General features: G+C 46.1%; 1 protein-coding gene across 4 annotated transcripts in view; it reads right to left on the reverse strand.

The window, feature by feature from the left end:
- Scfd2 (sec1 family domain containing 2) overlaps positions 1-14,930 on the reverse strand; it is a 346,541-nt gene that overhangs the window by 6,720 nt on the left and 324,891 nt on the right. For 3 of the 4 annotated variants that reach the window (XM_035452402.1, XM_027390893.2, XM_027390894.2), the window contains one exon: positions 1,990-2,109. The exons of the other annotated variant lie outside the window; for it this stretch is intronic. In XM_035452402.1, coding sequence (XP_035308293.1) covers positions 1,990-2,109 — 120 coding nt within the window. The remainder of the gene's footprint in view (positions 1-1,989; positions 2,110-14,930) is intronic. 4 annotated transcript variants of the gene reach the window in all.

The raw sequence follows: 14,930 nt of genomic DNA on the forward strand, positions 1-14,930 counted from the left end.
GGTTGGGAGAGTTTCTCTCCTTAGTCAAGCCAAGGAAAGACTTGAATATTTTCTCTCATCAACTGTCCCTGGATTGAGATGGTGAAGACTTTCTTTCATTGTGGAGATGGGCACTAGTCACACACAGTCAGGTCAGCTGTGCCTTTGACAGCCTCCTGGTACATTGCTTCTATGGAATCTGCTCCTTCAGCGGGGTTCACATATTCCCAACAGCAGTGTGAGCATAAGTTGAGAACGGAACTGATGCACATACCATTGTAGATACAGCTCATAGCAAGGCCTGATTTCCAGAGTGCTTCTAAAATTGGGAAACTGAGCTTTCTATTAGCTGTAGGCTAGGGTAGCCACCCGCCAGGTGAAGGGGAGGGCTGTAGGCCCCAGAGAATGTCACTATAGTGACACTCCCTACTTTCACAAGCTTAGGGACAAAAGGCAATGGGTGAGTAGTCATCCAGGCTTTTCCCTCTGCTATGAGAATCCTCTTAGGCCTGATGACGCCTCAGGGAGTTTTTACACAAAGGACAAGAAGTGGTCAAGCCTGTTCCTTAAGCCTGCAACACTCTGAGATGCTCTCTCTATCTGCAGACAGTGGGTACAGGGCCAGACTGGCAAAGCCACTGCTGATTCTGGCCTTTGCCAGCATACTGTCCCTGGACTTTGAAAGCATCTGTACTCCATCCTTTTAGAGAATGAATTACAGTGTCTGGTAGGCTGTCCCAATGCACAGTTATTCTAAGGAATTAGGATGTGGTTCCCATGTTAGGGACAGCAAGAAGGTGCTTGCCTATTTGGAAAAAAAAAAAAAAGTCTCAGTAGACCTCTGCTGGCATAGGGAACAAGAGGGAGCTAGAACAATTCGTTTTCCAGAAATTTCCCCAGCTCTGATGATAATAGGTGATAATAGCAGAAAGGGTCACAGACAATGACTGGCCATTCCCAGACCTGAGCTGTTCCCTAAATACCCAGCTTCCCTCTCCTAGTTGTGAGTAGGAATATAAAGAGATATTGGGTCTTCTTGATTTCACCAGTAGGCTCCGGCACTCACCACCACAGACTGTTTCTAACAAATTCAAGATACCCACCAAAACCCAGGCTTACTGAGCTGTCACACACTCAAGCCTTGGCCAGCCTCTGTCTTCAAGGAGCAGTGGCAGAGACTATGCTGGCAAATATGGAGTAGTCAGTCAACAGTCAAGAACTTTGCTGCATAGCGTGGGCTGGAATGCCAGCACAGACTCAGGAGGTGTCTGGAGCAACTGCAGGATGTCACAGAAGGAGAGAACATTGGCTGTGTGGATACCTCGAGCGCGTGGAATCAGGAGGGAGCCACATCACCACCCAGGTAGGCCAGCCTGGGCTAGAATGCTACCATCCCCACAAAGCTGTTTTATGTGCTGTGGGACAGTCTTTAGTATTAGCTGGTGTCTCGATGGAGTCTTGAAGCACTTAGAAACACTCTTTTCCTGTAACTACCACAGATGGGATGGGGTCTCTGGAGTCCCTCAGTGTTACCTCAGCTGGAAGCTCTGTTTGGGAGGTTGTAGAATGTTCAGCATGTGGGGCTAGCTGGAGGACATGGGATGCTGTGGGCTGGAGGATGCTGGGGACTGGAGGTTACAGGGTTTTGAGGGTTACAGCCTTGCCCTGCTTCTGGACCCACACTTTCTTTATTTCCTGATTGGCACCATTTATTCAGTAAACAACAGGGATCCCTTTGCGTGGTGTGAGAATTTAGCTGGTTATGATGGACTTTGCCAAAGTGGTAGGTCTTTAACCAAAAGAGAAAAAACAAACCTTCTCGGGGAGGTGTGAGTGGGGTTGGTCTGGCCAGGAGGATGACTCTGGGGAAGGAGAACATGATGGGTCATAGGATGTAGGAAGAAGAAGTGGGTGGAGAAGAGAGTAAGCCAGAAGAGGAACAATGAGGCCCTTGCCACCCCTCCCATTGCTGCCCCTGGACTCCTGCTGGTGTCACCCATGACTCAGTACCTGGGTTCCTGTCTTCAGAGATGCCACAAGGTCTTTGACCATTTTGGCTTCAGAGACTGTGATGCCACCCACAACAAAGAGGATCAAGAGGGGATGGTCACTGGGATGGGGCCGGCTCACCTGCAAAACAGAACAACATCACATCAGACAGCAGCAATAGCTACTGCTTTCCTCCTGTGGGTGGCACAGAGGAACCTTGGAGCGACAGTGGTTTATTAGCAGCTAGATGTGCTAATGCTTCATGACCCCACTGGCTAGGAAAATGTACAACATGGCACCTTAGTACACCCTGTATAAAGACTTTATGGAAAGGAGAGTTAAGGGTGCTGGCACCATTAAATAAGAGAAGGACTGAAGGATACCTTGTTACTTATCTGTGTTCAGGTGCACACTTGTCCTTCTTTGTCCCACAGTGTTGCCACAGTTGCCATTATGGCCTTTATGCATTTCTTTATTGTATCTCCTCTACTAAGGTAGACTCTACCAGGGCAGGCATGCCTGCCTAGATCTCTGTTGACTGTTTCACTTACCGTTTTAAAGCACAGAATTGGTGTTCTGTCACTGTCTGAGGGATGAACCGAGTCAGTTCAGGAGACAGGATGGGTGTTCACAGAGATATAGACAAATATATAGATAGGTGTATAGGTCACCTTCATGAGCATCACAGTCTGGCATGATTTCGAGCCAGATACTTCATCAAGGCAGCCATAGCAGAGGACCCGCTCTGTATGAATGCCACATTAACTACTAGAGACTCTTTCTTCCTGGTTTTTGCAACTTTACCCATAAGACAAAGTATTGTTATATACTAGAATGGCAAACACTCTTGGGAAATGCAAAACGACCCACAAACTGAGTAAGTGATGAAGACATTAAGAGACTAAGACAGGGTTCCTGAAGGCAGTGTGTGTCAGGCAACTGTTTTCTGGGGAAGTGATCAGGACAAATGACATGGGCCAAGCTCTACAGATGAGCAGTAAGCAGCCATATGCAGCAGGCCAAGACCCAGCCAGGACTAAACAAGCACACATGGCACTGCCAAGGAAGGTGCTGTCAGCTGTCTGAATGGCCATTGAAGACATGGGTGAGGTGAAGCCATGGGCTTCTTCAGCAAGATAGGGCAATAACAGAGTGACTGTTTCCAACCACAGATGCACAAACCATCTAAGGGTCTTGGATTATAAGGGTCCAAAAAGCAGCAGGCTAGGCTGGTGGGCCATGAGGAAGCCTAGAAGGAAGGAAGAGGTGAAAGGAGAGAATAAGTGACAGAAAAAGGGAGAGGAGAAGGAAAGGAAGAAGGAAGGAGGAAACACTAAAGGGTCTCCAAGGTAAGTACTGGTGAATACTGGTGTAAGTTACAAAGCTCAGGAGGCCTGCGTGCCTCCCTGGCCTCCAGCTTAGCCTCTGAACCTTCCACTGATCTCCACTGTGTTTCTTCATTGTTCTCCTTTAATCCACACATGCTTTTAGAAACCTCGCTGCTAGCCCAAGATCTCCTGAAATTGCTGGGGTCACTTGCATAAGCCACTAATGGCTATTATAGATAGTGTTAGGAGTCATGGACACTTTTTGATATTTATCTAACAGGATGTTTTATGGCAACTGCCAGTTAATAACATCACAGTTGATTACTGTGATGACATTCTGTTGGTTGTTCCTTCACTTTTGTCACTTACTCTCAGAGGTCTTCATCAGTTCTTGCTCTTGGTCTGCTGCTTTAAATACGGATAGCTCTGAGGTTCTGCCCATGATCCCTTGCTCTTCTCACTCAATCCATTGTCCCTAAAGGAACTTCTCATCTGCACATATTTCCCACACTGAGTTCTCTGGATATCACCTCCTGGATTACCCCAGGTCCCCTGATTCAATGGGCTCCATGTTCCTTTAATTCTGTTCTATTGAGTTACTGAGAATACAATTGCCTGGGTCACACACCAGAGTCCTGTTAACCTCCATCGCCTCTTTCATTCTCAAGATCAGTGGTTCTCAACCTTCCTAATGCTGCCACCCTTTAATACAGTTCCTCATGTTGTGACCCCAACCATAAAATGATCTTGCTACTTCATAACTGTAATTTTGTTACTGTTATGAATTGTAATGTAAATATTTGGCATGCAGAATAGCCAATATGTGGTCCCCCAAAGGGGTCATGACCCACAGGTTGAAAACCACTAATCTAGATCAAGTTGTGTCTATTGTGCCCTTGGATGTAGCTGACATCTCCTTGACACCCCCATTTTTGCACTACTGTGGATCACTGTAACATCATTCTACTTTGTCTCCTATCTCTGGTATTGTCATTCCCCATTTATTCTTCTTACTCTTACCTTATAATCTTTTGTATTTTTTAAAAGACTTTTTATTATTTTAAAAATTATGTGTATGTGTGTGTCTGTGTACATGAGATCAAGTTTCTACGGAGGCCAGAGGCAATGGATCTCCTGGAGTTATGGTTTTTACCCAACATGGATGCTGGGAATCAAACTCTAGTCTTCTACAAGAGCAGTATGTGCTCTTAACCACCAAGCCACCCCTCTAGCCCTGGCTTCGTAAGCATTCTGAAATACCACTATTTAGTACCAACTATAGCAAGTGCTGCATAACACACCTGTGTGTGTTGTCCTTGTTAATTCTCAAAAGCCCTTAGAAGACAAACACAGTGGACATGGAGGATGAGGAAGTGTGGTGCCAGGGGCCACCCAGTTCCAACAGATGCTCAGTCCCTGCACACCTCAGTCTCTTCAGGATCAATGCAATCTCCCAACCCCAGAATGTAAGACTGTCTGTTTTATGTCTCCAGTTCATCTCCCATAAATACAGCATTTCCTGGAGCCATTTATGATGATTTGTACCATGACCAAATGTATGCTTTTCTGTTTTTCTTTCCCCCCACCATTTGGGTATTTTGTTGAATGCATGACATTTTACTGAAAACAAACACCGCAAGGTGGGTTTATCCCAGGAGTCCTACTCAGTTTATTTTTACAAAGTCAGCAGTCCTATGCAATCCACACAGAAAAATGGAAAACCAGTACTTGAAACCCTCTCAAGCCCCGCCCTCCATCACTGGATTGCCATTCTAATACTCTGCATGACACTTTTTCTTTGCTCATCTAAATACCTGGGCTTTTTCCAGGTTTTGCCTGAGAAATGGGCTTTGTCCTATGTCAGTGTCATGACATTGTGGTTCCCACGTGTTGCCTGCATCATGCTGTCTTAAGCTGCATTATTTTCTTCTGTGGGGAGATCCTCACCTCCCCTTTGCTGCCCCCTTTCATGATTTCTTAAAGGCATTCCTTCCCCTGGCTCTCCTCCTACTCTTGTCCCTTGGTTGCTGTCTGTTAAGCTCTTCCATCTTGACCTTGGCAAATCAGATTGCAGTTCCACCATAGTCGCCTTCTCTTCTGACTCTTGAGCATCTTGACCTTGGCATTTTTGGTGTTGAGCACAGTATGTTTTACATGGTGAGCTTTTGGTAAGTGTTATGTGGATAAAAGAGGTAAAGGGGGCTGGTGAGATGGCTTTGTGGATTATGGATAAAGGCGCTTGCCACACAATCCTAGCAAACTGGGCTTGATCTCTGGAGTCCACAAAAGGTAGAAGCAGAGACCTCCATATATATGTTGTAGCATGTGCCTCACTCCCACGTATCAAAAGCACACAAATAATGCAGAATTTTAAGAAAGTGAGTAAATGTATAGGATGTATAAGCTGACATCCTTTTTCTTACTTTATTTTCCCTTGTTTTCTTAGAGATTTTTAAATTTTAATTTAATTTAATTTTTATTTTTGAGATAGGGTTTCTCTGTGCAGCCCTGGCTATTCTAGAACTTGCTCTGTAGACCAGGCTGGCCTCAAATTCACAGAGATCTGCTTGCCTTTGTCTCCCGAGTGCTGGGATTAAAGGTGTGTGTCACCACTGCCTGACTTGAGACTTTAGTTTTAAAATACATTTTTAAAATGTTCCTCCTTCCCTTTCCTTCTTCCAATCCATCCCATGTACCCCTTTTTCTGTCTCTCAAATTAATGTATTCCTAAACATATAAATATAGCCTGCTTAGATAATGAGATGGAGGACTCTTCCCTGGGAAGAGTCTTTCTCCCCCCCACCCCCCAGCATTCTTAGTTGCTGTGTTTTTTGCCTCGCCTGGGATTAGATCCCATGAGATTTCCCTCCTCCACATTAGCATGTGTATGGTGCCTGTGGTGGCTCCCATTTGAAAGCTTGGTCCATAGGAAGAGGCACTAGTAGGAGGTATGGTCTTGATGGAGGAAGTGTGTCACCATGGGGGTGGGCTTTGAGGTCTCTTTTGCTCAAGCTATGCCCAGTGTGGTACAGTCTCCTACTGCGTGTGGATCAGGATGTAAAACTCTCAGCTCCTTCTTCAGAATCATGTCTGCCTGCACGCTGCCATGTTCTACCATGATGATAATGGACTGAACCTCTGAAACCGTAAGTGAGCCTCAATTAAACATTTTCCTTTATACGACTTGCTGTGGTCAATGGTGTCTCTTCACAGCAATAGAACACCGACAATGACTGTGCCATCCTGCCAAGGCAGGCATTCTGGAGACTTCATGAATGTAGCCTCTCTGACATTTCTGACTTCTTGTTCCTTTGGCTCTTACAATCTTTTCATCCTGTCTTCCCTAGTGCTCTCTGAGCCTTAGGAGGAGGAGTTGTGTTGTAGACATATCAGCTGGGGTGGGGCACTGCATGGTCACTTGTTCTCTGCATTTTGAGGGGTTGTAGTTTTTTGTAATGGTCTCTGCTTAGACACGTTTCAGAACCACTCTCTGTGCTCTGCATTGCTTTCTGAGTAACCAGACCCTGAGAAGCCTCTCAGCCCCACAAGCAACTGTTGTTTCTCACTTAATCCTGGGACAGAAATACAACTAGCTCTGGAACTCATGGCACAGTATGTTCCTCAAGACATATGCTTTCCATAAGAGTTTGGAATCTGAAGCCGAGAATCTTGGAAGGACACAGTAGAAGATGAAAAGGGGCAAGAAAATGAAACATACAGCAACAACAAAGAGCAATTCCCTGGGGCTAAGGAGTGGAGGGAATGTTGGTCCAGGCATAATACATGGGTTCAATTAATGCCCGTTGGTGTTTGCTATTTTGGTTTCAGTTTAGATTTGTGTGTTGATACCAGACTTTCTCTTCAGAGCGTGTCAGGCCAGCAGGCTGCTGGGAAGTGGAGCCGTTCCCACCCCAATCTCACATTCCCCATAAGCAGCCATACATGACTGTGTCCTGTCTGTGTTAGTCTGTGGGTGACAATCTGAAGATGATAGTTTGACACATCATCTGTCAGTGCACATGCTGGGTGTAATAAAGCAGGTGGAATCTCTGTTCTCTGTCACTTGGTGAGCTGCCGAGGGCTGGGATTTGAGGACATCAGCTCAAGGGAAGATGGCTTCTTTGCCCCCACCACACCCAAGCTTTTCAGTGCAGACTGTGGGGCCTCTGCAGGTGTGGGTTCTGGAGGCACTCTGGTGTCTGGATTGGCTTCCATGAAGGTGGTGTCAAGGGGAGGCTCCTGCTACTTCCAGTGTTGGGCTTTTCAGGAATTCTGGGAATCTTGCCGCTGAGTCCTCCCTGCATATTGCTGCTTTCCTCAGTCTCCCTCCGTCTGTGACTCACTTAGCCTCAGAATGGGTATGATCAAGTTCCCCATTCTCCATTGGCAATCAGTGCCCTACAGAGGCAGTGAGAAAGGCTCAAGCTTTAAAAAGAGACCAGGCCCTGGAAAGACCCATGCCAACTCTGAAAATGGCCACCAGGAGTCATTAACAGCATTGCCATTGCCACCAAACATTTCTCTAACATGGTGTTGTTTATTTTACTCATCATCCATTCAACAAATATTTATTGAACAACTACTATGGGGCATGGGAAGCACTGCTCAAGGTACCAGAGCCTCAGAAGTACACAGAGTTCCTGATGCACATAGCTGTTATATTAATGAGTATGTAGAGAGAGGAGAGTGGAGAAAAGTAAACTGGCAAGTGCAGATGGTGGAGAGCCCAGAGGAGAGGAAGGAAGAGGGGGGAGGAGGGGAAAGAAGGAAGAAGAGATGGAGAGGAGGGAAAAAGAAAGGAGGAGGGAGAAAGGAAGGAGGGAAGGTGTTATGGATGATAGGCAAGCAGTAGAGGGGGCCAAGCATTGTTCTGGGCCCTGCCTGGAATCTCTGAATAGGTAAGGAGCCCATTTGCAGACAGAGCCCCAGAGACTCAGTGACATCACTTGGGTCTAAGCATTGCACTGGGCTTAAGTCTGTACTCTGGGTCTGCCTTGCTGAGGAGCTGGAGGGGGCAATCTGCCTTGTAATCCACACACTGCCATCTATAAAGGAGTGTTTCAAACTAAAGCATCTTTACTCTCATCTCTTAAAACTGCATGTTGTCCTTTAGAAACAAGAGACAATTACCTGGTCCTCATAGGACTCTGTTGCATTGGGCAAGGTTGCCAGGCAGCCAGAGCCATCCCACAGTTGAGAACCCATGCTGTATCTTAGCAGCCACAGCCTCCTCTTTCCTCAAACTTCTCCATGCCTTCCCTTTCTGCCCAGGGTCTTCTTTTATGGTTGTCTTTTTCCATTACCTTCAGTGTTCCTGCATGCTCTGCCCTGGACCTTTCTCTTCTCTTGACACTTTCCTGGTGACCTTATCCCTACCTATACTCCAGGGCCTATGGCCCTGGCTTGTACTTTTGGCCCAGGCTGCTGGGCTACAGAGGTATCTCACAATCCCCTAAATTTAACAAGCCCCCAAAGCAAGTCACCCTTTTCTCCATTTCTGCTGCCCAATCAGGACAGCATCAACCCATTCACCTGGGTACCCAGAACACACAAGAGGCCCTGGACAACTTCTTACTGGTGTATGCAACCAATACCCATCTGATGGAGGCCACAGTGACTCTTCCTGGTCCCCCATTCCTTCACCCCTACCTAAGTTCAGGGCCCCATCTTTTCTCTTTCTTGCCTCACCTAGTTCCAAGCTCACCCTGGTTTCCCCTCTCTCAGTGCTACCAGGGCAAGCCTTACAGAGCACATAGGAATTTGTTACATATTCCCAAACATCATTCAATGGTACTGTTCTAGTTTGCTGTCTGTTGCTGCAATAAAACACTGAGCAGAACCAAATTGGGTAGGAAAGGGTTTATGTGGCTTAGAAGCCCTGATCACAGTCATCACTCAAGGAAGTCAGGGCAGGAAGGACCCTCACAAGAAGCCCAGCACTTGCCCCCACCCCCATCATATGGCATCCTTTGGGTGACTGTCCTATCTATAATACAATCATCTGCCCTTAGCTCAGAGTGGGCTGCTGGAAGTCACAAGGTTATAGTGTGTCCTTGCTGTCCAAACATGGTTTTCTGGTCATGGAATGAGGTCCTGAGCCGAACTGGGCTACTGGTAATCCAGTTATTCTAAGACAGATGAAGCTCTGTGAACACTTGGCTATTAAGGAGAACCAAAAGCTATGGCTGGACACTCACCCTTGTGTTCAACTAATATTAGTTGGGCACCTACAATACGTTGGGCATCATTTAGCCTATTGTGCAGAGCATAGTGAGTCAGTCTGGAGTACTGCTTATCTTCCAGACTGGCTCCCCAGTTCTTGGTCTAATCCTTCTGCATTGCTGTCTTTGGGGATCTCTGGATATCCTTTGGTCCTTAAAGTAAATTAGCCTTCCTTTGATTAAGTTGCTGTGACTTGTTGGTATCTGACAGCACAATTTTGACTGCTTTTATGGCTCATGTGAGCACCATTCCTTCATGTGGGCTTTTTCCTATTTCCAGGCCATGAGGCTGTCACATCAACTCAGACACAGGGCCCAGAGGCAGGCACTGGAGCTTGAATCTTTGTCATGAATCTTTTTCTAATTAAGCATGGCCACATAAGAAATGGAACAACTACAGCAACAAAAATGTTTAAAGCACACAGAAAGAGGGAAAAGGGCCTCGTGCCATTTCATTAGATAAAGCCCGCCCTCTTTACGCCAATTCCAGCAGAGAAAACATCTTGACAGATCATGTCCTTTAGTCAAAACAAACTGAGGTTCAAACACATGGAGTAGATATAAAGTATATTACTCTCAGGAGACTGAAATCCAAGCCACAGATTTCAGAAATGCACTTTCAAAGTGCTGCCTATTAGACATGCTAGTTTTGAATTAAATTCCCATTCCAGTGAGAGGGGAAAGTGTGTTTTGATTGATTCATTAGGTCAGGATCAAGCCTTACTTAGAGGACCTCAGGGTGCTCAGTGCAGGAGGCTATTAGGGAACTGGGCCTCTATGCCAGCTTCAGCCCACGTGGTCCTCCCAGCTCAGTAGAGCACCCTCACTGGGTTGCACATCTCTGGAGGAGGACAGCCTTCGTGGCTTGTCACAAGTCCTTCCTCAGGCTGAGAAGTGACCAGGCTGACTTCAACATCTATCTCTCAGAGTATGGTGATAGTGCAGATAGTCTCCAGAACAGTCTGGACCTGAGCCATCCTGGGTTTAGCCTCCATGTTCAGGGTAACCAAAGCATGTTTATTTTGCTGGCTCCCTATACTTTGTTCACAAGAGTTAAGTTTATGTCACTAAGACTATGGAGATCAATGAATCTGGCTCACAGTGGAGAGAGACAGGGTCTGGAAAAGAATACCACAGCCCATGAACATGGCTCCAGTGACATGCCAAAAGGTCACCCAACTGTGACCAGTGGGAACCGCTAGGGCTTTCTGCAGGCAGTTGGTGCAGTCTCTTCTTTGATTTCACCTTATAAACAGGATTTCTATCCTTTCTTCTTTTTTCCTTTTACTTTCTTTTGCTATTTTAATTTTTGAGTCAGGGTCTTACTATGCAGCCCAGTCTTGCCCGAAGCTCACTATGTGAACCAGGTTGACTTTGAACTCACAATCCTCCCACCTCTGTCTCCTGAATGCTAGGATTACAGGCATATACTACCATACTGGACTTCTTCCTTCCTCCTCTTTCTCAGAGAGGCTCTTGCTAGTAGCTCAGGATAGCCTCAAACTCATAATCTTTCTGCCTTAGCTGTGTGTGCACCCAAACACTGGATATATATAGGGTATAAAGATACCCAAAGTAGTTCTGTCTTAAAAGCTACAGTCTGGCAGGGACCACAGAGTCCTAATAAGAAGCACTGACTACACACAGTCCTGGTGCTGAGTGCCCAGCATGCCAATACGTATCTTACAACAGCTCTAAAATGTCATCCCATTTTATATATGAGAAAATGGAGGCACAGAGAGGCTGACTGGTTTTCACACAGTCTGACTGCAGGTGTGTGGCTCTGGGCTCTACCACCTCCACTGCAGACAGACCCTGGAAGGAAGTTTACAGAGCATGGGCTAGATGGTGGTGGGGGTTTACAGATTAAGAGAGCCACCTATTATTCAACAAATCAAATTTCAGAATATACGTGACATGGAGAAGAAACCCTAAACCTCCCCAGCATCTGTTCTCCTAAGCGCCACCCTGTTGGAGGAGTTCTTCCATTCTACATCATAGAAGTCTTTGCTTCTATTCTATTCTCCATAGGGGCAGAGCACCAGGAGAAACAGACTTCTTCAGCACTGTGGTATGGAATGGAGGTGAGTGGAGGTGGACTTCCATCTCTGAGAAGTGGGTGCTTGGTTGGGGTTACCTTGCTTAGAGCAGTTGGACAGGAGGATGAGGGCAACTGATAAGGTTCCCTGGAGTTGACTGATAGTGTCACTTATTGTGCAAATTTTGGATGAAACTTCAGGTTGAAGTTTTGTGTTTCACAGTTTCAGGTATTTATAGTCTGAAGAGAAACTTCTAGAAACAAATCTCTTAAATTTTAAGTTGCAAATGGTTCTGAGAAGCATGATGAAATCTTGCCCTACTCTTTCCAGCCGGGATACAAGCATTCCTTTGTCCAGAGTACCCATACTGCACATGTACCCCATCTTTAGTCACTGAAAAGATACCTGGGTTATCAACAGACCTCTGCAGCATCAAAGCGCTGTGTTTAAGCAATCCTTGATTTACCTGATTATGGTCCCAAAGTGCAAATTATGTCCCAAAAGCAGGGTGCTGGCAAATCTGATAAGCCAAAGAAAAGCTGTAAAGTGCTTAAGTGGGAAGATGAAAGTTCTTGACTTGATGAGGAAATATATAATTGTCTGTGGAGGCTGCTAAGATGCATGTTAAGAACAAGTCTTCAACCACTGGAAGTGTGAAGAAGGAAAAAGGAAAAAAAAAAGTGCTAGGTTTACTCTCACACCTGCAAACTGTACACATTATGACCACAACACATACCATTTGCTTAGTGAAAAAAGGCACCGCATTTGCATGTCCACAGGGCTTATACCTGTGGTTTCAGGTCTCCAGGGGGAGTCTTGGAAGGTGTTCCATACACTCAGTGGGACTTGTGTAGTTGGAAAGAGAAACCAGTGACATCAAGTTGTGCTGAATGAGCATTGTAATCTATATTCTCTGACTGTACCCCTCCCCATTAGTGAGTACCTACTGTATGCAGAATGCCAAGTTGCTGAGGATACAGAAGATAAAGACCTAGCTCAGTCCTCTGGGCTCTAGCTGTGGCTTTCATACTCTTTACAGTCAGAACTGAATGGAGAAAAATATTCAAGTCATGCTTGTGTAGAGATGTGAGCCTAGGCTGGGCTGTTTTACCCAACTAGACATAATGAGTTCTGGCCTAGTCTATTCCCCTATTACAGTCATTCTGACTGTCTTGACCTGCTGATATATAAAGGGCTGTGTTGTGTATTTAGAAAAACACTTCTCTGAGAAATATCAGCCTGGAGGGAGGCAACCAAGACACATAATTATAAAACAATTTATAAATACAGCCACAGAGTATGTACAAAAGACACAGAGCCCTGGGGGAGGCATATAGGGCTAGGACCACCCTTTCCCACATTCATTCTGCCACACACTATGAGACTCATACCATGCTTCCTGTGGTGTGACTGTGGGCCCTGTCTCTCCATGCATGTCTTGTTGTGTCTCTAATCTATTCTCATCTTCCATTTTCTACATCTCGGGTAGACTGCCTTTGGTCACCCCAAGTCAGGAAATTATCCTTAAGTGCAGAGAGAGGCCTCATCAGGGACAGGCCAGTGTCTCCCCTTCCAGCTCAAGTTCAATTTGCGAATGTTCTCATTGGTACTACAGTAGCCATGCACAGGAAGGACTTCCCATGGATGGCTTTATTTCATCAAGTTCTGACCCCTTGTTTCTTTCTGGCTCAGCACTGCAAGTCCTGAGTGAGAAAGTAGGGAACACATTCCAGAGGCACAGAACAGGGCAGAGAGGACCAGAGAGAGGAGCAGTAGCTGCCTGAGGGTTCAGAATGAAGATGCAATGTGTAGGGTGACATATCTGTAATGCCTGGGATTCATTCTTCCCATGAGCCCTGGGCCCAAGTCCCAGAAAAGCAGTCTGTGGAACGGCAGGTGCCCCTGAGCCCTGAGTGATCTCACTCACACCAGTGGCCCCATGACCAATCCAGGCAGGGACCTTCTTTATGGGCTGTACTGACCCAGGAAAGGGAAGACAGCTGAGTAACCCTAAGGAGAACTAGAATTAATAACATGGAATATTTACCTTCCGAGAACATGCCTGGCAGCACTATGGGACTAGGGAATGCTTTGGACAGGCAAGTGCTCCGGAGTTGGGGGGGGGGCTAGAGGACACACCCTGGAGTTGCCATTTATTGTGTGCTCTTTGGAAATCACACACAATGAGACAGGAGAGAATGATATGAAATCCCAGATTTTGGGAAATTTGCACTCACCGCGTACCCATGTGGGGTCTCAGTTTGCTCACTGGACAAAAGAGAGATAAGAATAGGACCTACCTGCTAAGGTTGCCATGAGGATGGAGAGGAGGTGGACAGACACACTCTGGCTCACTGGTCCACATGGATTGCCATTATAACTGTGGGTGGGCACTGTTCACACCACCTGTGAGTCTATCTGTATTCCACCTCCTTCCTTCTCAACAGGCACTGGGATAAAATGGAAGTCCTTCTGTCTAGTTTTGCCTCTTTCTCAACATGGCTTTTTCAAGAAGTTATAGCAGCTGGGAGAACTAAATTCTCTTCCTTAATCTACGCCCAGGAGCCTTCTCTCTGAGGTCAGCTGGCTGCTGAAGCCTTTCTTCAGCAGCTCCAACAACAGGGCAGAATACCTCACTTCCCTTGCTGACGCACCAGGCTCCCAAACTCCCTAGGCAATGGCACATAGGATGGTGGAATGGCTGAACACAGGACAAGAGGGAGAAAACACTCACAGAGCTTACAGGGGTAACTTTCAAGTGTGACAGTTGTTGATTCATGGGACATTGACAGAAAATGCACTTGGAGAATCAACTCACAACATCCGGATACAGTCCATGGTCACCACTGGATGTCCAGACTTGCAGAGGAAGCACTTAAGTGCAGAGGGTTAGAAACCATGTCTATCCCGGAAATAACTGCTGTTTTTAATTTTCTCTTCCCTCCCTTCCTCCCTCCCTTTTTATTTCTTTCCTTAATTTTTTTTTTTTTTTTTTAAAGCAAATGGCCACCAGGAAGAGCTACTCAGGACAGAGGAGCGGAGAGTGCCCCAACTCTGGGTTTAGACTCAGCACAGGAGCTCTAGACACTTTTAAGAAGTTGAGCTGTGTTGTTTTATTAAGGAAAAAGAAAAAGAAAATGAGCAGCCAGGCATTGCATCAGAAGCCGCTGGTACTCGGGAAGAGCAAAACAAAGGATAGAAGGCCACTCCAGCCAATTTACTGCTGGTTTCCAGTCTGATGGCTGGCTCCTGTCCTCTCTGGTTTTTGCAATGGGTCAGTTTTCCTGGAATATGCTTTTATTGAACTCCAAAAGGCTGGATTTTTTTTAATGCAGATTAATTCATGATTTCAAAGACTCTTTGAAGCTGGCAAA

This window comes from Cricetulus griseus (genome assembly GCF_003668045.3).
Source record: "Cricetulus griseus strain 17A/GY chromosome 1 unlocalized genomic scaffold, alternate assembly CriGri-PICRH-1.0 chr1_1, whole genome shotgun sequence".
NCBI classification, from domain to species: domain Eukaryota; kingdom Metazoa; phylum Chordata; class Mammalia; order Rodentia; family Cricetidae; genus Cricetulus; species Cricetulus griseus.